Raw genomic sequence first — 27,935 nt, 5'->3', positions numbered from 1 at the left:
CAGAGAGCGAGAGCAGAGAGCGAGAGCAGAGAGCGAGAGCAGAGAGCAGAGAGCAGAGAGCAGAGAGCGAGAGCGCAGAGGAGAGGAGAGAGCAGAGAGAGTAGAGAGCAGAGCAGCGCAGCTCACACTGTGGGGCCAAGAAGCGGAGCCACACATGGAGATGGAGAGGCGGCGAGTACACCTGCACCACCAGCTTCTCCTTCTTCCACTGTAATAACTACCCCAAACTAAACGTGAACATTCACCAAAACAAGTAATTACTCCATAACTACACAACGCAGGCCACACATAGTATTTACGCTGAGAAGCTTATTTGCAGATGGAAAGAAGCTTGTGTTAGGACCTAGTAGGACTTGGTCTTGTGTGCACCGCCTGTGTTCATTAGCTCTTAGCATGTCAGCTTTTCTCAAAATGTCCCACCAAACACCTCGTCAGCTGCTCCGTGTAGATGCACCGTGGACAGGTTTGATGGCTATAACTGAACACCACAGGTAATCTTGACTGGATCTTTTCCTGTGGTTTTGTTTTTCTTCATTTCAGTGGACAGTAAGTCCTACAGTGTATTAAAGTGTCTGTGCCCAAGGGCATCATTTTTGCCTACTCAGTGCCACTTCATTAACCCCCATCCCACAACCCCTCGAGTACTAGGCATTTGCTTCTTACCTTGACGCCCCTTCATCTTTCTCTCTGTATTTCATTGTCAGAATTTGTTTGAGAATGCGGCTGTCCCTCAGCTACGCCGTTCTAAGCCTCTTTAGCTGGTTCAATTTCTTGCCTTTGATTTAAAATCCTGCAATTAATCCTCTGTATCTTTAATCAGATGAGTATCATCTCTGATTTTCTGGTTTGAAAATTTCTAGCTATCATCCATTTCTGCTGGCAAATCCAATGTTGATTAAATAGTGATGAAAATAAATAAGAAAGAAGTCTCTAATGTGTGTATCACGTGCATGTTACTGTCCATATCTTTGCTCCCTGTTCATATAATCAGGAGGAGTTACTTGTAAGCTCCATTGATTTTTTTTTTTCCATGAAGATTTGGTAATGTCTCTATACCATTCATAGGCACAGAGTTACAGTCTACTGCCAACAATAGTTATATCTACTAGGAAAATTAAGATACTTAACTCTTAAGTTATTAGCAGCTTAAATATGTTACCATAATCTCTGTTGCAAAGAAAATTGACATAAACTGTTGAACAATATCTTTAAATTGGAGGGGAAAACAAGCTTTAATTTCTTAAGTATTTATTGAGAAGCCATTATGCAAAAAAGATAGAAAACCAAAGTGAGTTATACTTTAGTCTAAGAGAAATTATAATTTTATCAGGCTAAAGAGTGAGTTAATGTAAGAGAGATAGTGGGATGGGATTTGAAGAAGTGATAGGAGGTTATTTGGAGAGAGACATCAGGTATAGTGGGCATATGGTAAGAGTTTCCACACTAGAGACCTTCTCTACATCCAATTTGTTCTGGGTGAGCGCCACCCACTTTGTTACCATTGATTTTTCAACCAATGCCTTGAACAGCAATGACATTTTGAATGTATAGAGGTAGATGTATATGTTTATGAAACTTCATCAGTGGAAGGTGACGGGCCTGGGCCTGCGTGAAGTGGAGATAAGTGGATGTTTATGGTGGCCATCCCCGTGCAGTGTACCAAGTGGATCTGCTTCTATCTGCTCCATAGTCTCTCAGATTTATTTGCAATGTGTACTTTTAAACTGTGCTCAAATATTTAAAAATTACCTGAACCATCTTGTTCTTGAATGTAATTCAGCCTCACCTTTAGAGAATATATTTACATTGTCTAATACTGTACCTTAATTGTTTTATATTGTCCTGGAATATAGATTCACTTTAAGAATTTTAAACACACATTAAGATTTTATAAGATCCTCAGGGAGAAGACACTCTCGGCCTGTTAGCACCGATATTGCATAAGCCTGCTTCCTTCCATCTGTTCCTGTGGCGTATTCTGTGCTAGATGGTAGTTAAGGCCTCAGTAGTTAGTGACAGAGCCTGAATAGTAATTGTGGTTTGTTTGTGAGTTCATGAAATATTGCTCACCTCTTGTAAGCAAGGTTTTGGTCTTGGCTGTTGTTGAAGTACAAAGATGAGTGACATAGGGCCTTTAACCTCAGAGAGACTGCCACCTTCTCCCCAATTTGAGCAAGCAAAGCAAGTAGGCAGGTTGACCTTCCAAGTCTTAGAAAACACCATAGTGTTTGAGGCAGTTAAGTCTACTTGATCGATCATGGCTGCCTGGTCAGTTCCATGTATGAAGGTGAATGAAGCACACTACACTGTGCCTCCTCACTCCAAACCAAGAGATACATGCTTTATCTGTCTTCATATGCGGCTTCCTGTACTAATAGCATGAGCAGGGCTGAGTGAGAGGTCAGGCTTGAGGAGCTGACAGTGTGCATTCCTACACTAGCTGTCCAGCCTACTATATATAACAAGTGAAGTCCAAGACGCACAGCCAAAGCTCAGTAAGTGAAACCAGTGTGGACTGTGGTTCCTAGTAGCCAGCCAGCATTGGCTTGTGAGCAAAGGGAGTAAGCCCTCCCAGCAGTGAATCTGTTTACCCCATGAACCTGGCTCTTGCATCAGGCTTGGCCAGCATCTCTTGCTTCCCACTTTCAATGTGGTTTGTCTCTTCTGATACCCATGTGGAAAATGGATTTTTTTTTTTCCTGGCAGTGTTGGGAGGTAGGGCTTTACAAAAGGTGATGAAAGCTTTAGCAAAGAGTAAATTCTGGCTGAATTTTAAGCTGTATTAGTTACCAGGGGAGTTGCTTTTTTGTACAGCTGGGCTTCTCTTTATGCTGGTTCTTCAGCGTGCTCCTATCTGTTATTCTTCTGTGTTCTTGCAATGTTAGTTTGCTTGCAGTAAGGAGCACTTTTTATGTTCAGCTGCCTGGTCTCAAACATCCAGCATCCAGAACCTCCATCCTTTGAAAACCACCCAGTCTCATACTCTTTGTTATAGCAACAGCAAATGGCCCCCAATACCCCTTTCCCTCCTTTGTAACTTTTTGAATTGTGAGCAAATAAATAAAATGGCTATTATTGGACACTGTTAAGTTCGTAGGAGTTTAAATGTAACAGATTTGGTCCAAAGAATAGTAAAATAGAACCCTCCTAGTTTATTTAGTGGAGTCATTAAGGCTAGGCGAAAACTGATTCTCATGTAAGCTTGTACTGTTTCTTGTTCTATAATGTCTTGGAAAATGTTTCAATATCTATAATAGAACAAAGCCTAATATTGTATGTAAGTGTGTTTGGATCAAATTATTTGGTTCCATTTTAATTATACTGAGGCTATAGAGATGGCTCAGTAAATAAGAGTGTTTGTTCTTCCTGAGACGTGAGTTCTGGTCCTAGTAACCATGACTGGTGGCTCACAACTACCCATTCCAAAGGGCATCAGATCTCGTAAGTGCTAGTATAGGAGACTGCTGTGAGGAAACATACCAGAAACTTCTAAGTGCCAGTTCGAACAGGGACTTGAGCTGGTCCCTGTTGTTAGCTTCAGGTCCCTAAGAGCTTATGCTTCTGCTCAACTCTGGTAATCCTCTGCTCTTTATTCTAGTGCCCAGTTCTAATGCTAACTTTATACAGTTATACATAATGATGTTGCAGAAAGGCAGAGGGATTGTTGAAAAAGAGACAGGGCTTGAGGTTACAGAAGGCACCCAAAGAGCTGATACAGATGGTTGGACAAGTGTCTTAGGGGAGCAGATGAGCATTGCTGAGAATGGCACCCAGGACAGGCAAGGCGAGATGGACGTGTGTTTGGGTGGACTGTTGAAGGGTACATGGCTACTGCTTTGTTCTTCTAACACAGGCCTATCGCACTCTCTGCCTTTAAGTCTTTTTATTTAAGTTTTTAAATTACACTGTGTGTGTGTGCGCGTGTGTGTGTGTGTGTGCATGGTGCGTGTGTGTGTGTGTGTGTGTGTGTGTGTTTGTATGTGATGTTAGTGCATGGAATTGTGAAGATCAAAAGAAAGATTTTGGAACTCTTTTCATTCCTCTACTATGTATGTCTAGTGAATTGACCACAGGTTGAGAAAGATGTGACTTTCTCAGCAAAAACAATAGGCAGATATTCAAGTTTTCCTTTTACATGATCTTGAATCTACGCTGGGTCTGTTGTGTTCAGGTTTGGATTTTATGATATGGTCAGTGACTTCCGACTGTATTTTTAATCTATAGGTGGCAATGCTTTCCTTGTGTGAAGACTGTAGCCATCAGTCTGGACTGTGGCTTGCTTTAGACAAAAGATGGCTGTTGGCTGCCTGATGCAATATGTAGAGTTAGTTATTCTTTCAGCACATGGTTCAAAATGGAGCCATTCGAGGCAAGACCTGGAGATCATTGTTTGATACACTGTGGAACAGCTTAGAACAAGCAGGGCTCTTAACTTTGGAGGCACACTTATGGTTTTAAAATTTTTGTTTGTTTTGCATGGTCAATGACCAAACCCAAGGCCTTTTATATGTTATGCAACAGCTGCCCCTCTGAAGCAATCAACCCCAATGATAGGACCTTTTGGTTTTGATTTTTTTTTAATTTCCTATGTAAAAGAGTGTTTCTGTGTTTTACAGCTTCTCTGATATAGCTACAGATTTCTCAACATAAACAACTAAAGATAGGTAGGTGCTTGGGTTCCTGGTCCTAAGATTATTACATTATTGCTTTAGGGTTGGGTTGTTTCTAGCAGTATATGGAGGGTTAGGAAATGGACTGGGCATGGAGATTTCAAAAGTTGAATAGAATATGTTCTGTACTACCAAGAGTGCAAGGAAATGTCTTTAAATAGCTTGGCTTGCATAGCAAGAAATGTAGTAGTAAGTGGCTTTAGAATGTCAAGAAAGTGTTCTGGAAAAGTGAATGGGGGCCTGTAGACAAGTCCAGGAGCTCCAAGGAGGGCCTAGGCTGCATCGCATGGCATTGGGTTTACACAACATTCATTCTTCCCATGTATTTGTCATCCTTAAAACATCAAGTTCATTTTAGTGTGAAAAATTTTGGACAGTGATCAAAACCCAATGAGGAAATGATTTCTGCACTCCTGGTGATGGGCAGAGGCCTGGCTGGATGTGTCTGTCCTTTGTTCTCTGCAGCAGTCACTGACTCTGTTCACCCACTTCTCCTCCATCATCACCCTACTGATGATTCCTATTGGAGAAACTCCTTCATATCTGAGGGCTTGCCTGTGCCCGTGCCTTCTCAATGACACATGAGACTCACGACACAGCCTATGCCTAACTGTCCCAGAGGTCACTGGTGCTTGCTCTGTCTTTTCCTCTTAGTAAACACTGTCATCGGAATGCATGCCTCACTTGTCATCATGCAGACCTCAGTACTGGCAATAAGCTCTGGGCTGCTTTTGTTCTCACTCAGCATCCTGTTCTTTCTGGAGGAGAATGATGGGTGTTATCTCAGGAGTGACTGACTGCTTTGCACTTGTCCCCAGCTCATAAGGGAATAGTGGATTAAGTATTCTCCCTTCCCTATGAGCTCTGGGGATAGAATGACCCTTTAGGAAGATGCCAATCTTTATATATAATTCAGTGACTGAATTATACTCTAATGCTGTCTCAGATGTGTTTGTGTCATGGCTTTCTGTGTGTGCCAGGCATGCTATGGGGTTAGAGTTTTCCTGGGATAGCGTAATTTGGAGCAAATATAGTTGTTTTTCCATTTTCAGTGCAGAAATATCTTTCTCTCCAGCTCTCTACAGCCAAGCTGTGTGCATAGGCTGTACTGGGGCATGGTGGCTCCAGCTTTGCTGATTCTATGAGGAAGGTCTTTTACAGCCAATGCTAAACACTAGGGCATAGGATCTAAGACCAGTGATACCACTGTGCTCTGATACAAGACCTGCTGTTGTCAACATTCTCTTTCTAAAAGAGCCCTCTCTGTTTATGGAAGGAAAGAGGGAGGAGGATATGTAGAGAGAGGCCTCAAGTGGTTATGCATGATTGGATATAGCTGGTGGATGGTTAGTTACTGTAGGGCCAAAGAAAAATGGACAGGCTTAAGCATACTCCAGGTAAACTTGCTAGAATATAATTAATCGGTTCCTTAAACAGTTAACATGATCTCTGCACAGGCATTATAGATAGAGCAGTATGCACAGGGAAAGTCAGCTTGAGCCACTGAGATGTAGAGAGGTGGTACCCCTTGCTTGTCTTGGGCTCTGAAGAACACCCTTGAAACTGATGGCAAAGCAGTCAAAGTCAGTTCTGTGTGCTGAGTTAGAGTCAGTAACATTCTTGCATTGGTTAGTCAACTTGTGGTAAGTACCCAATTAAGGGAACCTTTTAACAGAAGCCCTGCGTGGTTTTGAGGTTTGGATATAACTGTCCCAGGGAAATTTTTCACATCACATGTTTAGAAGGGCAGTTGGCCTTCATCAGTGAAGATCATGACTATTGCAGCTCATGTCCACTCTCTGTAGGGAAACAATTACTGATCTCCATTTGCCATCCTAGTGGTTGTGGAATGTTGCCTGTTTTCAGAGAGAGAGAGAGAGAGAGAGAGAGAGAGAGAGAGAGAGAGAGAGAGAGAGAGAGAGGGAGAGAGAGTGTGTGTGTGTTTGTGTGTGTATGTAATTGGCATCTGAAGAAAAATCATTGCTTCTAGAAAGGGTAGCAATTCTATTTTTTTAATGCAGATGAACAAATGAAATTATTCAGCACATATTGACTTAATGGAGAAAGGAATGCTGAAATGCATTAGCTTGTACTATCTGTCTTGCAGACATAGTTGCTATACTAAAAATTGAACCCTGAATTTAATAAGGAGAGACTGTGTTTTTAAGTCATTGCTGTAGCCCAGAAAGGGACTGTTGCAGCAGTGGTGAGTGGATGAAGTTTTGGAACATAGGCAATTCAATTCTATTTTGCTGTCAAGGGAAATATAACCATGAGATTTACAGGTGCATGGGTAGGACTTAGAACATACTATACTGAGTTTGGTGACCCAGACTAAGAACGAGAAATGCTACATATTCTTTCTTATTTGTGGATCTTACTCCAAATGTTTAGACTTGAGATATAACCTGGAGTAACTGAAGAAGCCAGAAAAATAGAAAAGGACCATGATGAGGGGCCATAAGGATAGAGAATAGTGGGACATGGGTGTTGTGAATGGGGAAAGGGAATGGTGCAGTGGGGGACGACTCAATTGTGGGGAATACAGAGGGAAAGGTAGGCCAGAGACAGAAATAATCCCAAGGGTAGTTGAAAAATGTGTGGGGCAGGGAGGATTCCTTAGGGAAATACTTTATAGGTTTACTTCAAAATACAGACATATACACATACATACATACATGCATATGTACGTACATATGTATATGTATAAATGTATATATTTGTATCATTTAAATGGAGTTACACCATACAGGGTGGTGGGGTTCTCCTGTTAGACATAGAGTATCTAATAAAACCCCAAGAGCCCAGCAAGGAAAACCTCCATTCTGGTTGTTGGTCAGGGGAATCCAAGAGACTCCCATAATAATATAGATTGTTGCCGTTGCTCTTGGTTATCTCCCTTAACTTGTACATACAGACTTTATTGCTGTAGACACCACACATTCGGAACAAAGGACTTGGACGAGTGGCGTTAGAACTGACCTGGAAAGCTTCTCTCTGAGAACTAGTTCTCACAGTCTCAGATGACACTAGTTGCCAAGTAAGATACACAACTTAAAATCCCACCCAGCAGTAAAGCCTGAGAACCAAGGCAATGGCAGGCCCGAAAGGCATCTCCAGTGACTCAATAGTGACATATCTTCATAATCATTATATCTAGTTAGACTTAAGGTCTGTCAGTAGAAAATAATTTATGCTTGTTATAGTAAACCTAGTCAACCGTTACCCATGGCTGGTGAGGTCACGGACCCTGGAGATGAATCTACTACCACCACTTTCCCAAACAAACCAGTATAATTTCTAACTACATTCTAAATACTTGTCCATCTACCTATACATAAGGGGCTCTCACCCCTCATCAAGCAATCTATGTGCAGTACATTGCTGCTGTTATAGAGATCCACAACTGGTCAAAATAAAGACACTAAACAGCTGTGGAGAGCCCTGTGTCAATTGAATCATCTACAGTTAGCCTCTGCTCTTAATGCTTAGGGAACAGGAAGGAAAGGGAAGTGGTAAGACTGTAAGAAGACCAGGACACCATCTATGAGATAATGTTTAATAGACCTGGCAGGGAAGCTGCATACATGAAAAATTAGCAAAATGGTTACAAGACCTGAGCAGTGCCAGTGCCAGTTAACATCCCATCCTTGATGGGGAAAATCTCACAAGGTTCCACTCATATATGAAGGATTACAGGCAGCTGGGTGAGGAAGATTGAGTCTTCTCCTGTGCTGAACCCCTGGTAGGTTGTTCAATCCCTAGTAGACAGAGCTAAACATATGTGCATACAAACAGTGTTAAACGGACTTAGCAGATATTGTCTGTGTGGATGGATGGATGCGTGGATGGATGGACGGACGGACAGACAGACAGATAGACAGATGTAATAATAATAGAGCCCATGAGAGTGGATGAAAGATACGGGTGAAAATTTTTAAAAAATCAATTTTCAAAAGAGAAAACTCTGTCATTAGTTAAGCATTTGATTGAAGAAATGAAAGAATCAGCGTTATATAAGGAATATGGTTGCACCCTCCAAAAAGTCAAGTCAATGGAATGAATTCCATATGAAAGTGAAAACTGTTTGAATTTTGATTGAAGGCCAACAAAATTAAAAATGAATGTGAAAAATGTCATTTTGATTTTTGAAGTGTTAACTGATGTCAGGAGAGTCACTTGAACTGCCATAGTTAGATCAACTCCTAAAGACCATTACCTCCCTAGCAACAGCCATGGCCTGGACCACTAAGACAGCAGAGGCTGTCCTGAGTGCAGACTCAGAAATCTTTCCAAAGAGAGATGGTGACCTGTCATTTCTGGTTTGCAGACAGAAATATTAGTAATTTATCTCAATTACAGGAAAGCTTTAGAGACTTACTCAACATTTCTCATTATAATTCCTTTGTACAGGTGTTTCTTGCATGTGTGTTATATGCTAAGTATTCATTGTAAGTAATGATGATTTATTTTTACTGAACCACCCAGATCTCTAAATGACCCTCGGAGCATGACTCCTATCCTCATGTCTGCCATACAGGAGAGTGAACCAAGAACTTAGAGGACAGGATGCTTCCCCAGTGTAAACCATGGCAGCCTAAACTCAGGCTGTGTGCTCAGTAACTCACTTCCTCCCTGGTTATTAAATCAGAAACCACAGATTCCTTATTACATGTATTCCCTGCATTCTTACATCTAGTTATTTTGGAAGAGAATTATTTTGTTGTGATTCATTTTTGATCATGGACTGAGAATTCACTTGGCTCAGTCCATTCCTTGGGTCAGTAACTAAATCTAAATGCTGACAAAGCAGGAGAATTGGTGTGTCCATCCCAGGATTCCTGTACCGTTTTAGCACCTGTATGCTAATCTTAGCCTTTCTGATAGATAATAGGAAATTCTTAATCACTAGTACACAAGATACCATTTTAAATTTTACATATTTGGCACCACTTTGTGTTGTCTGGAAAATATCACAGTATGATTTATGTGGCAGGAGCATAAATACTTGTTATCAATAAGTGGTATGGGGCAGTGTTTCCCAGTATTCAAGGCTGGCTAACTATTTTTAAGATTTGAATGTTACAAATATGGCCGGTTTGTTTTTCCTAGTTCAACTTTGTGGGGAAGCTTTTGGGTCCGCGTGGCAATTCCCTGAAGCGCTTACAAGAAGAAACGTTGACAAAAATGTCCATCCTTGGAAAAGGTTCCATGAGAGACAAGGCAAAGGTAATATTGGCCGTAGACAGTGGTGACCTTGTTGCCCATGTGCTATTATTATGTCTTTTATGTCTGTGTGTAGCCTGTTGTGTTAATGCCTGATATCTAAGAGCTAAGTAGAAGCTCACATGGAATTAGAGGAAAATGTCATATAAGGTGATAAGTATACTTTGATGCTCTGTAGAAGATTGAATTTCTCTGGCCAGTTCCAAAAGAGATAGTATCTTACCACTTTTAGCTATTTAAGACTCACGTAAAAAAAAAAAAAAAATCAAACACTAGTGCTTACATTGTTTATTCTGAATGCACCCTGTCACCTTTTTTAATGAAGAGAAAGAAAAGTTACCTGTAGTTTTTCACCGTTGTGTTTTAAATTAGTTCCTTTGGGACTTTTTTCCTGTCTAGATCTTTTCCCGGCCTCCACATGCTCCACATGCCACATGAGAATATATGGTTTATGGTGGACCACATATGGCTGTGGTCTAGGATTCTCTGCCCAGTGCTGTGGCTGTGTTTGTGAGATGCTTCACAGTACTCAGAGGAGAATGTGGCTCAATAATACATTTCTCATAACACCTTCTGGCCATCAGGTGGTCCATGCTTGGCCTTGGCATACAGTATAGGTACATCGACCTCTTTTTTGGCCCTTTAATAACACTAATTTTATCACATTAAAAGATGACTTTAAATGTTTTAATAATTACTTCGTATTCTAAAAAAAAATATTCTACATAGGGGTATAGGTGTTATACACCCCATTGTTTTGAGAGGTTAAAAATTATTGAGTTACTTTTTTGATAGTTGCTTCCACTTCTGAAAGGAGTTTTTACTTAACAGTGCCTCCTGCATTGTTGTTCTTGGTTGTCACATCTCTTACTGTTAGAGATTCCCAATACCGAGAACCAGCTCCACGTATCTGAATCACCCACTCTGAAACGTTAGACAGTGAGTTTTAGATGTAAGTTTACTTAAATGAAGTAAGTATTGCCTTTTAAGCAAAGTCCATCTGAGTGTTTTTCCTTGTTGTACATGTCAGGAACTTGAGTCATTATCTGGATAATCCAGCAGAATCAACTGTGTTATTAGGTTAACATTGAGTGAAGCCGCATGTCTTGGCCAGCAGCACTAATGAAGGTAGAAAACATGGTGTGCACCAGACTCACACGAAGTTGTAAGATACAGGTTCCAGGACCCCAAAAGCTTTAGGGTAGAAATTCAGAGTGTTTCCAGTGTCAGTGTGGAACTAACCAACCCAGCAGACAAGTTACCTTCACATGTCACCAGGCATGGCTGCTTGGTGTCGTTACTTGGATTCTCTGACGCTTCTGTTTTGGCATTAGCTGGGCATGAAGCTGTATACTAGTTAGTTAGAAATGATATGTATCTCGTAGGAAAATTCTCAACACTTGCTGATGCACTAATTCATTGTCTCCTAAGGCTGCTTGGCAGTCAGGTAAATGGCACGGATGCTTGTTAGCAAGGGAGGTTCTTGGGCAGAAGCTCCGTTAATGCTGAACAGTATAGAGAAGGAAGGAAGCGAGGCTGTCAGGTCTCACCCAATCATGTATGCATATACAAACACGGTCATAAAATATGTCTGGCTGTCGGCGCAGTAAATGGGATCCTGAATATTGCCAGCTTGCTATCAAAGTTTAGTGATCCTTCTAAATTATTCTGTCTAATAAGACTGTGGTTGCTCCCTGCTGTTGGCATATTTGGCACCCAACATGGACAGTAACCAGTCATCCTCAAGAAGAAGGAGTCTGTATTGTGAAATAATGAATTAACCTCCATTGCTGTTGCTCTGGTGACTGTGTATAACCTGAGCAGCACTGAGCTGTCTGGAGAAGAAGGCACCCAGGCATCTGCCACAGTAGTTCCTCATAAGTGCCTGTCACTGAGTGTCTCTGCATTTGTTTTCAACCTTGGGCCTCTCTCCCAGAATACTTACCACCCACACAAAAATGTCTTTCTCTAACCACATGGGTCCATCACCAAGTATGTGTGGTGATTCTGCATTTAACTGATCGTCATTCTGTCAAGCCACAGGGTAACAAGAGTAAGAGAATATGTTGTACAATTTCCTTCCCAGCCAACCACTGGCAATGGACTAGAACCAGAAGTCTGTGCCCCTTGATTTCATGAGCCCTATTCTGCTTGATGGACCTTAGGAGAGCAGCATTAGATCAGAGTCTGGTCTGCCAATCTCACCCTTTCTTCTCATTATACATCCCTCTAGAAAAATGTTCCAGATTCAGGCTGGGAAGATGAGGGGTATGACTGTTATTGTGTGCCTAGAACTTATTCCTCTAGGCTCAGGGAGCAAGTGAGACTGAGTATGGACCAGGGGGAAAGTAACCATGACAAGTACTGTCTCCTTCCGAGGGTGACCTCAGAGGCTCAGGTGATGCGCATTTGGGTATTTAGAATTATTTGACTCTCTTCCCAAATGTTGCAGATACAGTCCTCAGGTTCTCACTGTTACCCGGACTTCAACCCACATCTCATACAAGAGACTGAACTGTGTATCTTTGTGTTGGATCCAGGGCTCCTTTTTTTGCTACACTTGTAGGAAAACCTCCAAGGGCACTTCTGGCTTGTCTGTGTTAGTTTGCCATCAAGTAGTAAATATGTGAAATAATCAGCTTAGGAGAGAAGAAAGGCTTATTTTGGCCCACGGGTTTGGGGTACCACCCTCAGATAGGTTTACACCATTGCTTGTGCATCTGTAGTGAGACAATGCATCATGTCTCCCTCATGGCCAGCAAAAGCACTCCCTCATAGCCAGGAAGAGAGAGGGAAAGAGAAGGAGAGAGAGAGAGAGAAAAGAGAGAGAGAGAGAGAGAGAGAGAGAGAGAGAGAGAGAGAGAGAGAGAGAGAGAGAGAGAGCGCTGCGCTAGGGAGCCAGGGGTGGTGGTGGGGGATGGGACTAGTACCTACTATTTCTTCCTGAGCACACCTCCAATGATCTGAAGATCTTGTCTCTGTCTCCAGGGCTACCTCTTCCAGTCACCTTTCTGGGAATGTGGATTTGTGAGGGACACTCAAGATGCCAGTCATGGCAACTCTGTGCTAAATTCCTTTTCAAAACTCCCTCCTTATTCCAGCCCAGCACCCTCTTCTTCCTCCTCCTCTTCAGCATGCTTGCTGCCCCTGTCATGTGATTTATCAGTTAAACCTTCAAAAATATCACCAAAAGCAACCACGGGTGCTAGCTTAAGTCGCAGGTTTCCCTCTAGGTATGTAGTATCAGCGTCCCATTTGCAGACCTAGAGCCATCTCTTCCCTGATGAAACGCTTGGATATTGATTAAAGTTGATCCTTTTACTAGTTTAACTTTAGCAAGCATAAATTTGCAATTAATCATGTTTGTTTCTAGAGAGAGAGCCCTTACTTTGTGTGAAAACTCACATTGGAAAAAAAAAAACATTAAATTCTAACAGTGTTCACTACTCTAGCAAATTTAATATGAACTCATGTTCATTTATTTGCTAAATTAATGAAGCATGTTGATACCTGCCAGTGGCTGCTTTTCTTTAACTGCCATGATGTTCTTCTCATCTGTTGGGCCTTCAGTTGATATCAGGCCCCCTGCTGTACCTTTTGCCCTCATCACTTACATTACGGGTGTGTCCTGCCCTAGGTAGCATGCTAGACACTATTCTGACCAGTCTGCCTCGAACAGCCCTATGAGATGACACCGCACTAGGTCTGTCCCATGTTAAAATCCTTCCTGATGAGGTAAAAGCACTTGCCTGCAGTCAAGGTGGGATTTGAGATTTGAGTACAAAATCCCCAAGTCTGTATCCCTCCCCAAACAGCACATTTCCCTTTGTTATGAAGCGATGGAACAGCTTGTTAGCACTCACTCTGGATTGCACAGCAACTAGTCATAAGACTCCCGTCAGGATGCAGCTGAAGTTTAAGCCAGAAATGAAAAATATAAAGCAGCACTTCACACACCATCAGACAAGATGGGCATCCAGGGTCTGCTCTCTGGCAGTCGCCTGCTAATAAGGGAAAACCAAGAAGAATGAAATAAACTTAAAACATGTTTGGATGTTTTGTATTGTGGTGAATGCTTTGTGTCAGTATGCCTGAAACAGCAAGCATCAATAGTGTAGAGATGAGCTGGGCACACAGCCAAGTTGAAGATCAGAGGTTTGTGCATAGCTGGGGCAGGTAATGGGGCAGGCGGGAGCTGACAGGAATCTGCAGGTAACCAAGGGCAGATGATTCTTTATAGGCAGCATGGGGCAGAGGAGACTATCCCAGCAGGACAGGATGCCTGTCCAGGGTTCCTGAGAACCTGGGAACAACAAAATCAAATTTAAAGTTTAAAGCTATCCTGGGGTGCTATTTGTTATGGAGTCTTCCATGACAAGCACTGTCAAATAAGTTGTGTGTAATTGTTGCTTGTTTTTTTTTCCTACCTCAAAATGACACATTTTAAATGTGATTATCTTCTTCAGGAGGAAGAGTTGAGGAAAAGTGGAGAAGCGAAGTACTTTCACCTCAATGACGACCTGCACGTGCTCATTGAAGTATTCGCACCCCCAGCAGAAGCTTATGCCCGGATGGGGCATGCCTTGGAAGAAATCAAGAAGTTCCTGATCCCTGTTAGTACTGCTCACCGATCAATGACTTGTATATTAAGGTTAAGTCTTTACCCAGGTCCTTGATGGTCTGGTTCCTACCTGTGCAGCTCTTTCTGTCAAGAGCTTCCTGTGTGGCCTGTATCATAGACCTCACAGTATTCTCTGTGAGAATTCCTTGGCATAATTTCCTACTTCCTTTTAAAGCAATGGGATTTTGGAAACATTATACACTACTACCAAGGTTATAAGGCTGAAAAATTAGAAGAGCAGAATCACTAATTCATATTTTGGAACTCCAATATAAGTTTTTATGTTAGTCTGAAAATGTCACATAAATTTCCTGCTCTTCCTTACTCATTAATGTCCTCTGTATGCCTGGCCTGTGCTTGGTGTGAGACATAAAGACCTAAATAAAAACATTTTCTGTCCCCTGGAGGAATGTGTAGTTTAGGGGGAAATAAAAATCTCAGTGGATTGTTTAGTGTAGTATGCAGACACACCTGTGATGTTAAGAATCACCATGAAAGTAATGATTTAAAAGGAATATGTTCCTACCTTCCTTATGAACGTTAATTTAAGTATTTTATGCTAGTGATAAAAAGAGCCTTTTTTTCTTTTTGAATGCTCATGATAAACTAAATATGTTGACTCTATAGATACTTACTATAGAAAAGCTGTCACATCTGCTAGGCAACTGTCCACAGTGAGATGGTCCTTAGAAATCTTCAACTCTGCTGGGAGAGTAACTAACATACACAGAATGGATTATGATCATACCTGCTATCAGGAAACCAAATATTTCATTTATATTGAAGTATATTTAACTGTGATTTTCACTCAACAAGTCCTACCACTGAGCTATATATATCCTCAGTCATGTCTAAGAGTAGTGCTCACTGTGTCACAGACACTTGTAGACCATTGATGACAGTCCCTGCCCTCTAGAGTTTGTAGTTGCGGATCGCATGAGGTTAGAATCTACATTTGACTTTTTCTGTTGTCCTTCTGTTGAATTCCCTAATGCAGGTCTATCTGGGGCTGACAGTTCTTCCCCATTGATTTACAGTAAGCCTGTTCCAATCCAGTTATATACTTTTCCTTCATCCTTTCAGTGAACTTTGAAATCTGGGAGTATAAATTGTCCAACTTTATGTTGCTTTTCTCCCTTTTGTATTTAAAAATTATTAGTAAGTTAGTTCAGGCTTTCCCCAACCGCCTGCCTTTCTACTGTAAGTCATATTCTTTCTCCAGTCCAGCTGTGGCAGGCACTCTGCTGGCTTTTCCTGTCTCAGAGTTGTCTTGGCTCCTTTAAATTTCCATGTTCCCTTTAGTATCAGCTTCTGACTTCTGTAATGTTCAGCAAGGATTTTGCCAGATGTTTTGTTGAATCTGTTTTGGAGTTAACTTTTAGCTGCTGTCTTTTATTCTGTGAATATCAAGTACTTCTCATTTCCAAAAACTATATTCTCTAATAACTCAAGAATATTTTGTGAGGTGGACAGTCATAGCACATGCCTTTAATCCCAACCACTTGGGAGGCAGAGGCAGGAGGATCTCTGAGTTCAAGGCCAGCCTGGACTTTTAGTGAGTTCCAGGACAGCCAAGGCTACCCAAGAAACCCTGTCTCAAACAAAACAAACAAAAAAACCCCCCCAAAACATAAAATACCCCAAGACAACAAAAATGTTTTTTCAGGGTGTAGCCTGGCACTTATTTTGTAAAAAATATTTTCAAATATTAACAAAAACATTTATTTTTATTTTATGTGTATGCATGTATTGCCTGCGTGTGTGTCTGTGTACCACAAATATGGACTGCCTATAGAAATCAGAAGAGGGCATTGGATCCTCTGGGACTGTAGTTTGTGAGCTTCTCTGTGGGTGCTGGGAATCAAACCCTGGTCCTCCGCAAGAGCTACAAATACTCTTAAAAGTGCTGAGTCATTTGATATTTTATATTTGATATAGTCCAATACTGTTACCAATGGACCATTTATTTAGAGGTACAATTGATTTTCTTTATGTTGATTTTGCTCTGCCTTTGTGGGATATTTATACTGTTTCTAGAGCATATTTAAAAAAAAATAGAGACATTAGGAAGATCAGATAAAACCCTAGTTTATTAGGATTCTTTGACATCGGTGTCATGCTGTTACTAAATACTGCTGGCTCCTGGCATTCAGGGTGCCTGTAATACTTCCCTTGGTGTCCTGTCTTCTTTGCCCTGCCCCTCCAGTCCTCTGTGGTTTCCTACTAGGATGATCCTGTAGGTTTCCCTCCTTTATTCTACTAATGATAGTTCACCACATGAGTTGATTTTGGTGTGGAAAGCCAACTTTGCGCTTACTCTATCTTTGTATACTGTCCTCTTGGCTTGGTACTTGCACGGTACAGTTTACTGTTAGTTTGTTAACGTTTACATATTGTAACCCTGAGAGACTGGCTTATAGGAAGTGTCTTTACACTTGTGTCTCTGGTGTTGCTCTCTGTGTGATGAAGCTGCCTTGGTACCTTTTCTTTCAAGCCTGGAGAACTAACCTTAGTCTTTCTTGTAATGTAGACCTGCTCCTATCTTGATTTTTCTGGGAGTGAGTTGACTTGACCTTCATGAGGAAGAGTAAGCTTATAAAAGCTGGCTGACAGTTTGTACCTATGATCCTTTGGCTGTGTCTCTGCATGATGCATAATGATCACAGGGGGTCATTTTGCCTCTGTGCATGACACGTTGTTCTTTTGCTTTGTCTTGTGTTTGGTTTTGAGCCGTTTGTCCATCCCATGCCTGTCATGATTGCAATGTGTAAGCAGTATGTGTGCTCAGGGCTTGTTACATGTGGGATATTTTTGCTTGTTCTTTCTTTGAGTTTTTCTTTCTCTTTTTTTCCCTCCACTCATCCAGACTTACCCTTAAATGCATCTTGGCTCCTGTCAAGCCACTGGGGGCTTGTTTTTTCTTCCTCCTTTGTCTGTTTCTCAGGCAAGGCGGGTGTTTAAAGGGCTTGTTTCAGGTTCTCTGGTTCCACTGTCTCCAGTCTGCTGGGCAGCTTCCCCAGTGATATTGCACAGCAGTGATTTCAGTTTGTCACCTGTCTTGCAAGTGTAACATCTGGGTCCTCTTCCCTACAGGTACCTTTGCTTGCTTGTCCGCTACAAGCATGGTTCACATTTTCTTTGTGTGTGTCTCTTCATTCATTGTTATTGAAAATGCTGGAGTTTAGATAAGGTCCCAAAGCAAATATGAATTCTGAGCACTTTCCTTCCAGAAAAGCTGCTGTTGCTGACATTTTGTCTTCTATTTCTCTTATAATTATGTTAAAATAAACCCACAGACTGTGCCCTTCAAACTTTCTAGCTGGCAATGTGTGTATTTATGTCTTCCTATCTTGCTATAGTTTTTTCTGACCTAGAAGACAACATGCTGTGTCCACATGGCTTAGTTGTCACCAACGGTTGGCTAGAGGCTGTGTGTGCTCAGAGCCTGTTAATATGATTTCCCTGTTGGTGTACATTATGGAATTCAGAGAGGCCCATGTTCATTGGCATTCCCTTCCTGCTGGTATTCTTTGGAGTCTCCTATGTATAGATGCACTGTCAAGCAAGTAAGCAAGAGAGCCAGCCAGGGTCTTGCCAGCTCATTTCTGGGCTCTATCATGATCTCCTCTGTTGAGCTGGTGTGTTGCTTCACTGGAGGTGGTGGCATTGGTCTTGTTGGTTTGCTATTCTTCCTCATTCATTCACTAACAAATTGTACTGTTGTTGATGCTGCTGCTGGCATGGGGGACTTTACCCTTTATTTCAGGATAAGAGAGCCGCTCCTCAGCAGATCAATGGGTTTTTCAAACTTGGCTGAGAAGGAGTGATGGTATTCCCGGCAAGAGTACCACAGACTCAGCTTTTCTAACCTGCAATTTAGCTATTTTTTCCTGAATGATTTTATTGTGTTTCTACTTTATTGTGTGGTTTAAATCCATTCTAAGACTCCTTACATAGTGTCTTTTAACCATTTTCCTTTCATTGTTCTTTTTAAGGACACTTTCCTCACTTACTCAAAAATGCCATCTCTACTTCTTATTTTATGGTTCTTAAAATGCATATGATTCTATGTGTGTTTTTTTTCCTGTTAGCATATATCCAGTTTCATGATACTATTTTATTTCCACATTATATTGTTTGTATATTCCTGAGGTTATTTAGCTGCTCTTCAGATAATGAGCATTAACGTTACTTCCTATTTCCTGTCTACAAGTATGCCAGGAAAACCTTGAACATAAATATTGCGATATTTTGGCAAATAATTGTGAATAGTAAGTTATTGTCAGAGAAGACATTGAATTCCAATGTTACCTTTTATTGTTGTGATTGTTCTTTTTACATCTTTTGAAGTGTGTGTGTATGTGCCTTGAGACAACTTGCAAGAGTGAGTTCTCTCCTTCTACCATATGGGTACCAGGGATTGAACTCAAGGCATCTGTCCTCATGACAGACACCTGTGTCCTTGAAGTAGCCCTTTCCCATATTCTCCAGGCTCACATAATAGACACTAAACTCACTGGGTAGAAAAGTTCACACATGATTGTGTGTGCAAGTGTATATATATAAAACAACACACAGACATGTGCATATACACACACATACACGACAATTCTAATGCTCTTTCTACTCTGAACTATTGACAAAGTGTACATGTTTCAATAGTTTTATTTTTCACCCAGAGTTAAAGTTTAAGTGAATCTGTAAGCCATCATGCATGGCTTGGTTGTAACTCTGGTTGCATCGCACCTGCCTCTCTGATATTACAAGAGTTAAACCTTCTAAAATGTTGTTCTTAAATTGCCTTAAAAACACATGGCCATACATTTAATCATTTAATATCTGTGTACTTTAAAATATTTTTGCCAAGATATTTAAAGTGGGCTCCATTGTAACACTGAACCTAACTTACAACAAGTGATTTTAACTTCAGTTTTCTAAACTTTTACTGGTGTCTAAATAGTGCTTCAGCCACGATCTTTTAATCGAATCTATTTTTAGCATCTATAACTGAGTATCGCACCTCCTAACAATTTTCTACAGGGAAGTATTAGCATTTTTCTAGCACATTTTATTTAGAATGTGCTTTGCAAATTATTTATTAATCTTCACACATTTTTAGCAAAATGGCTGATAAGAACTTAGCAGTCTTATTTTAGACAGTTTGGAGTGATGGACCCATGCAGATGACAGCTCTGAGGCACAGAGTCTCAGATAAGTATGGGGGAGGGTCTTTGCGTACCAGTCCCATCCACACTCTGAGCTCTCTTGCTAAGAGCCACGGCTTTCATCCTCTGCTGCGTTCTTCTTTTTCAGATGGTACATTACAGCTTTCTTCTTGATGGTGCCCATGGGATTCCTCTAATTCTATGGTGCCTACTTATCTTTTTGCTTGATATTTGGGGAAAGTCAGGAAATAAAGACAAATTTTTATTTGTTAATATAGTGTTTCTTTCAGATTTTTATTTCTCAATATAAATACTTGTCCTGAATTCCCTGTCTATGCTGAAATGTGCTCATGGTTTTCCAGCTTGTGGTCCCCTGATGACCTTGAGCCTGTGATGCCTCTGTCAGTGAGTGTCTTTTTGTAGCCAGACGTCAGGAGAAGCTCCTGCCTTCACTGTGGTTCTTAAGGCTCCTTCACCTCTGTCTCACTGAGATGGATTCCGTGTCCGCCTTCTCCGTCCATCCACTCTGGGCTGGCTTTCCTGTTAGCAGGTCCCCAGAGTTCTCACTGGGCTGTGTGATAGATTGTAACAAACCTTGTGTGGCTGCACACAGTGCAGTCACATTCTCCTGCCCATTTGCAGTCTGACCTTTTGTGCTTTCCAGAACAGAAACTAAGTGTATAGTTTACTCCCTAAAACTTGATACAGTGTCTCAGCAACCTTAATGCTAATTATATTTAAACTACCTTTACAGTAACATAAGTCTTTGCATGATTTGGTTTCTGCTTTCTCTTTAAGAGTCTTTATTGTCTTCATAATTTGTCCATATAATATCATTTTTGATTACTTTTTTATTCCTTCATTCACTCACTCATTCACTCATTCATTCATTTTTGTGATACTCTTAGTTGTGTTCCAGGCCTGGAACTCAAATGTAGCCTAGGCTGGTCCTGAGCTCTGGATAGCCCATCTACCTTAGCTAGTATCTCTGATTTCTGGAATTTTAAAACTTTAAGTCTTTTTTTATATCCCTCTCTGGAGCTTTGGACCACCACTCTGCTGACTGGATCTCCCTTCCTCAGATGGATGCCCCCTCTTGGAGAGAAGCTCCTTTGGCTATTGTGCAGCTAAATTGCACTTTCTTCTTTGATTGTAAATGTTTCTTTTTATTACAAAGCAGTGATGATGAAGTTTTATCTGTTTATTCTGTGGTTTTGTTAATTATCAAATGGAGTTGAGGGACATTACAAAGAGAAAGGAGGCAGAATAGTGTCCTGGTTTCAGAGTTTAATGTGTAGAGAAAAAAGTACAGATTTTTCAGAAATGTGATTACTTACCAAATTTATAAGTCTGGACTTTCCTTGCTTGTACAGCATTTTGGTCAGTGATCATTGTTGTCAACTTGGCATGAGTTAGAATTAACTATAATATGAGCCTCTGAGCATATCTGTGCTACGATTATTTTAATAATCTTAATTTTCTTAGCTGAGGTGGGAAGACCCATCCACTGTGGGTGGGACTATTCCTTAGGCCGAGGACCCCAGAGTTTGTGTGAAAAAAGTAAGCTAGTCGTGCATGTATGTATACTATGGTCATTGCTCTCTCCTTGATATGGCTGTGCTATGACCAGCTCCCTCAGGCTTTTCTGTCAGACAGTATGTAAATGTTTGGTAGTGATGAGTGAATGGAGCTGTAAATAGCAATGCCTATGTCATAGCCATGTGGCCTTGTATCACTATAGATAACCCAAGTGGAAATTTTGCATAAACCAGGAGAGACATTAGCTTACCTGTAATTTTAGTTTGGGGGTAGGGGGGATAGGGGAACCCGTGGTTTTCTTTAAAAATAATAATAAAACAAAAACACATTTTCATTTTTATTTGAGTATATTTTCTGTTTTAACTGCTTTCCTGACCTCATTTTCTTTAAAAAAAAAAATACTTGCTTTATGTTCTAAATACTTTTCTATTTTCAATATCTTTTCTGTGCAGGACTATAATGATGAAATCAGGCAAGCACAGCTCCAGGAATTAACATATTTGAATGGAGGTTCAGAAAATGCAGATGTCCCAGTGGTTCGAGGGAAATCTACTTTGCGTACAAGAGGTGTAACGACACCAGCAATAACCAGGTAGGTATCATTACTTTTTAAGTTAGCCTACCATTGCAACAGTTTGAAAGTTGCTGTCATTAGTAGGTAGACTATTTGTTAGTGTATCTTACAAACCTGCATTTAGACATTGTGATTTCATAGTCATGGGGTTAACTTAGATGTGAGAAACATTGAACCTAAGCTTTTGTACATCCTGTACTACTTCCTAGCTAATAGTAGTTTGGCATACTGTTATTCTCCCCAGCACAGGTTCTATAATTCCCTGAAATGAAGCTTGGTTTCAAGTCAGTAAGTACCATAGGTCTCATGAGAGGAGGCTACTGTACACTTACTGACTGTGAGGACACCCTGTGTGAGTACTGACTGTGAGGATACCCTGTGTGAGTACTGACTGTGAGGATACCCTGTGTGAGTACTGACTGTGAGGATACCCTGTGTTTGTACTGACTGTGAAGATACCCTGTGTGTGCACTGACTGTGAGGATACCCTCTGTGTGTACTGACTGTATACCCTGTGTGTGTAATGACTGAGGATACCCTGTGTGTGTACTGACTGTGAGAATACCCAGTATATGTACTGACTGTGAGGATACCCTGTGTGTGGACTGACTGTGAGGATACCCTGTGTGTGCACTGACTGTGAGAATACCCAGTGTGTGTACTGACTGGGGCTATCCTCTTGTGTACTGACTGCTCCATATTGGACAGTTCCCTGCCATTGCTGAGCACAGTATTAGGCACCAAGAAGGTCTACGGATGCCTCTGCCTTTTTGTGCACTGTCAGATCCAGAGCTGCTGAAAACTGCTGACCTGGCACATGGACACAACGTTTTATTTTTGTCTCTGAATTGTTGGTTAGCTTATAATAGGAAAAAATGGTTCCAAAAAAAAATTAGTTGGCTATTTAAAATCAGTAGAGAAAAGAGAAATTTTTGTTGATGAAGTTGTTTGGGGGGACAGTGTCCTCCCTGTCCCCTACCCTATTTCTGGGACTACAGCCTGCACCACCATTCTTAGCTAAACTTTTCTGTTAAGAACTATATAGAAATGTCTCTTTCAGATAGAATATATGATGGAATTTAATATAGTATTTATTTTCTATTTTTAAGCTCATTTGAGGAATGGAAGCTACTTCTGGAGTGTGCTAATTCAAAGCTATTTGTGCGACTGTGTTGTAGGCCAGGCCTGGGAGCATGAGCACTGGGTTCCTTCAGAAAACGAAGCTAGTAAGCATTGCTGTGGATGAGGTGTGAGTCACTGTGATGCTCAGCAGATGAGAGTGCTCCTGTCTACCTTTTGGTCTTGCTTGAAGTAATTGCTTACTTGCTATAGTTTCCTCTGGTCACCATGATTAGTTGACACAAATCTGGTTTCTTTCAGGTAGAGTTTTTGTTTTTGTTTTCGTTTTTCTCACAGAAACACAAGCTAGATGTCCAAATCAGTGTCATTAAGCCAAGGATGAGGTTTTGGCAAGGAGTCAATCTTTCCTTTGTCTCTTCTGTTCCTGGGGACTGCCAGGGTGTTATGATCTATGGCCCCATCACTCACCCGTCGTCCATCTTCACAGTCTCTTCCTCTTGTCATTTCTCTCTGCCTCCTTTTTGTAAGAGGTGTGTAACTGGATGGAAGGTTTTGGTAATCTGGTGTCATCATTCTATCAGGCCCTCTCCTATAATTAACATGCCCTGCACAGGTTCCCAGGATTCTGGCAGCAGAATAGTGGTCAGCCTGATATTACTCAGCCTACTGCAGTTTCTAGTTTTATCTTCATGTGATGGGAGCTAACACATTTGCACTATGTCACGTGCAAAACAGTATGTTCAGAAGGTATTTAGGAAAGTCTTCCACCTTGTCTTGTCCATGCATGGCCACTTCCTGCTGCCTGGTAAGGTAACCATGGTAACAGTGATATTAAACAAGGTGTTATACTGCCTGTCCTGCTGCCTGTTGCCGTGTGGGGCAGGTAATGTGTTTTGTGCAACATTGTTATATGCACAGATGCAGACTTCCCTTTGTGAACAGTAGGTAGCATATACAGACAGGTAAGAAACAGCCTCCCAGAACAGGCACTGCTGTGCTTCCAGAGAGATAGATGTGAGATGCAGTCCTGTAACATGTGAGATTGGTTTTATTAGAGTATCATGCAGCTAAAACATTCCTATAATCTAGTGATGTGGTAACCATGGTAATGGTGATATGAATAAGGTGTTATACTGCCTGCCCTGTGAAAGCAGAACATGCACAGCAATGTGTGCAGGAGGTTCTGTTGTCTAGTTTAAACAAGTGTACACCAACTACATCTAACAGAGTCCTGTGACTAGCCGTCATTTAGTGATGCATGAAGACATGTGGATACTGAAATAGGTATCACCATCTTGGAATATAAATCTATAAATATTCATTTAAGTGACACAAAGTAAATTTGCTACACAAATGCACATGATCTGGTATTATATGTATTCAAGTATATAATAAATTTTATTGTGTTACCTAATGGCTCTTGCTTACCACATTGTCAAATAGTAACTCAGAATGAGTCTCCATTCTAGAGAATGTCACGATGGAGCTCACTCAATATCAGTGCGTGGGTTGTCATTGCCCCTTAAATCATTGAGTTTCTAATTCGGTGCTCTTTCCATTAAGGTGGGATGTTGCGAGGAGTAAGGAAGAGAAGCATTTTCTTTATTCTATAATGTAACAGTTAGAAAGCCCTCTTCCTCTTCTTGTGTGAGCCATGGTTATGACGTGTGTACTGCCTTTGATTTAAAGGTGTCTCCAGTTAATGGTTAGGACTCAAATTTATCTTGAGTTTGAGTTTTCTTTATAGCAAAAGATGAAGAAAGCCCAGGTACTGGTTACATTATGTAAATGTGAGACAAGTCATGATACAAAGCTAAAAAGAGCACACACAGTCCCTGGTGCCTAGCACTATTTAGTTCTCAAATGAGATCAAGGTGTCAGGCCTATAATCTCAGATGCCAGACTAGTCTACATAGCAGGTTCTATGCCAGCTAGGGCTACATAATGAGACCCTGCCTCAAAATGTAAACAAGCAATTGTTTGTTTAAACATCTTGTGATACAGAAATATTTTAATGGCACTACAAGATCTTCAGGTTGCTTCCTCAGGAGCTGCTTTCTATCACCATGTCTTAGTTCCTTGTGACTATCAAACTGAATGTATCTGATCTACATCGTCCTTGATTATTCTCTATTACATGGTAAAGTTATCCAAGCACTTGTGTCTCGAGTGGTAATGTTGACCAGTTAAAACTCTTCTCTTGTTTACATGTTTCTCACCTTATTTGCATGAGTAAGTGCCTTATGGGGCCACTTTGGAGTCTCAAAGTAGAACACATTGGTTCCTAGAATCTTCTAGTGTTACCTCACCATTACTACTTCAGAATACCTTTCAGAATGCATCTGAAGTTAAATCATACAGTAGGAAGTAATAACATTGTAATAAAACATTTCTATTTTTATTGCAAAGAAAAGAACTAAATCTCTTCTTTAGCATAGGTGATGTCTTTACCCATAGTCTGCCTGTGCACTTCCTCATCCCAACTGGGACTCAGGAGACCCCAGAAGAGAGATTCAGGGAACAACAAGAGTGGAGGGCTGTGTGTACTCTTGGTAGCATACCTTACTCTACATTTGCAGATTGCTGTGGAAGGCTGACCTAGAAGTGTCAAACCCCTCACGGATGCCTGCTTCTGTGTCCTTGAAGCCTCTTCTGTCTTGGTCTTGGGTGGGACTATAACATACATTGTGAATCCCGACATTGCTCTGTGTGTGTTTGCAGGCAATTTTAAGATCTCTCCAAGTCTCATCTCTTTGTCTATAGATGAACAAGATAGAGCCCTCTCATTTGTTGGAGTCACATTTGCTGTCATTCTGGAATGGCGTCATTTATGTGATCTCCCAGAAATCAAAGTTTCTGACTGTAACAACAATGAAGAAATTAAACTCTGCCTGGGATATTCCTGAGTTGTGTTATACTAGCTGCCTAGATACATAAAGTGTAAAACAGTGAATTGTCGGAGATGTCAATGTGTGTGAAGAATAACATACTAGAAAATATGACAGATCCTGCTAATTTGACCCTCTTGCTCACAGGGGAAGAGGAGGAGTCTCAGCCAGGCCTGTTGCAGTTGGGGTACCACGTGGGACACCGACTCCCCGAGGAGTCCTTTCTACCCGAGGGCCAGTGAGCCGGGGAAGAGGACTTCTCACTCCCAGAGCAAGAGGTGTCCCCCCAACTGGATACAGACCTCCCCCGCCACCCCCAACACAGGAGACCTATGGAGAGTATGTAAGTAAAGATGATAGCATTGGAGATCAAGTTGATCCAGTCCAGATACCAGATAATGTGTCATAGTCACTTCACTTGTTCACCTCCTCAGCTTCCTTCCTATCACAGATGGAGAAAATGAGAAGTCAGTAGATGTTCATACTGAAGGGGAGTTCAGGGACAGTTGTCAAGGGCAGTAGTGGCAGGAATCAGATACTCACAGTAAGGTCTCTTACACTGCTGCTGGGTTATGGAGGTAGTGGACACCTCTTCACACAGTTTCTAAGAGGGTGCAGTTATCCAAGAATCTCTAGAATCCTGTTTAGTATCATCAGTGGCTGCTTTGGCTTTCACATTGTAGACTTAACAGAAGTCCATGAGTATTGCCTTTTTATGGTTTTGGCCTAGGTTGCTCGTCCCATATCATCTGCCTGCTTCTGTGTAGGTTAGCTAGTGCAGGAGAACCTCATGGGGGTAGCTCCTGAGCTCTTGAGCATTGTAGCCATTGTTAAAGTCACTCTTCCACATAAACTGAATATATGGGTGGGCAGGGATGGACCATCCTTGGCACCTTTGACTTAGCAGAGAGCACTTCATTTATACACAGCAATGCTTTTGTTCTGTATCAGATTCTCTTTTTTGCTGTTCTTCCTCCTTGCTCTTTTTTCATCTCCTAATATTGCTCGTTTTCCTGTTTCCTTATATTCTTGTGAAACTGACATTGATGGCTATGCCTTGAATCCTTCCACAAATGCTGAACCTTCCAAAAGGAGTAGGGACAACAAAGACCAAGAATGTTGTTCATGTTCTTGTAGCTATGTGCCATAGTCACTTTGTTCCCACCTGGCTTAGCTTGACTGCTCTTGGACTAACATGGCTGGATGATGTTCTAGAAATTGCCAGGCAGGGATTGTGGGGAATCAGATCATGGAATCTATTTCACCATCCGTTTGAAATGAGTTAGGCAATTAACGTTTGCTGGTTTCATAAGCACATGTTTTGAAAGTTACTGTCACCTTTCAGTGTCCTAATTCATCCTTATATTCAGTAAGTCCTTACTGCTCTGTGAGTCAGATCCACATTCTCTGCCCCAGTGTGTGTCTGTTGATCGGCCTAAAAATTAGATGAGTAACTCCAAACATTTCTTGTCCAGAGGAGGAAAATAAAAGCAAACAGACCCTTATTTTTGGCCAGCATTCAGGAGGGTGAGGAGGTGCAGGTGTGGGATATTGGTTGTCTGTGGCTCTGATGTTTGTACATTTTTTGATATTGAGAAAATAATTGGACCAATCAAATTAGTGAACTGATAGATAAATCAGCTGAATGAATTTACTCTATTTGCCTCAACTCCCATGCAGAATGCTACTTGATTCATTTTCAGGAGCAAAGATTGGCACGCTCGGAAGGAGAAAGAAACCTTCACTGATGACTGAGTTCTCCCCTCTCACCTGGCTCTCGCCAGGACACTTGAAGCTGGGATTTGCACATGGGACAATGCTGCTTCTGTTGTACCCACACCCCACTGTTACATTTAGATTACTGACAGCTACTTTCTCGATATTGATTTCATTTGCCTGGAAGGCATCCACACCAACTCCATGCTTGGTTTTCAGGCCACTTTAAGAGGACTAGCAGAATGTAGGAAACAAGCATTGTCATAGGCCCACACCTTCACCAAGAGACCCCTAGTGTGAAGGGTTCAGACTACAGATATGGTCACTTAATTTCACATCTGCTATTTATTGGGATATGTTTTCAGATTAATAGCCAAACTGAAGGATTTTCACCACTTAACCCAACATTTTGCAATCCCTTGACACAGTCAATGTAAAATGCTCAACAGCTGTATG

General features: G+C 41.3%; 1 protein-coding gene across 1 annotated transcript in view; it reads left to right on the top strand.

The window, feature by feature from the left end:
- The window catches only part of Khdrbs3 (KH RNA binding domain containing, signal transduction associated 3), a 158,273-nt gene that overhangs the window by 67,831 nt on the left and 62,507 nt on the right, over positions 1-27,935 (top strand). The window contains exons 3-6 of the mRNA XM_028773255.1: positions 9,783-9,899; positions 14,363-14,509; positions 21,674-21,813; positions 25,911-26,106. Coding sequence (XP_028629088.1) covers positions 9,783-9,899; positions 14,363-14,509; positions 21,674-21,813; positions 25,911-26,106 — 600 coding nt within the window. The remainder of the gene's footprint in view (positions 1-9,782; positions 9,900-14,362; positions 14,510-21,673; positions 21,814-25,910; positions 26,107-27,935) is intronic.

Source organism: Grammomys surdaster, unplaced genomic scaffold (genome assembly GCF_004785775.1).
Source record: "Grammomys surdaster isolate TR1022 unplaced genomic scaffold, NIH_TR_1.0 224, whole genome shotgun sequence".
Lineage (NCBI taxonomy): Eukaryota > Metazoa > Chordata > Mammalia > Rodentia > Muridae > Grammomys > Grammomys surdaster.
The sequence above is the reverse complement of the archived record's forward strand: the minus strand, read 5'-3'. Positions and strand labels throughout refer to the sequence as shown.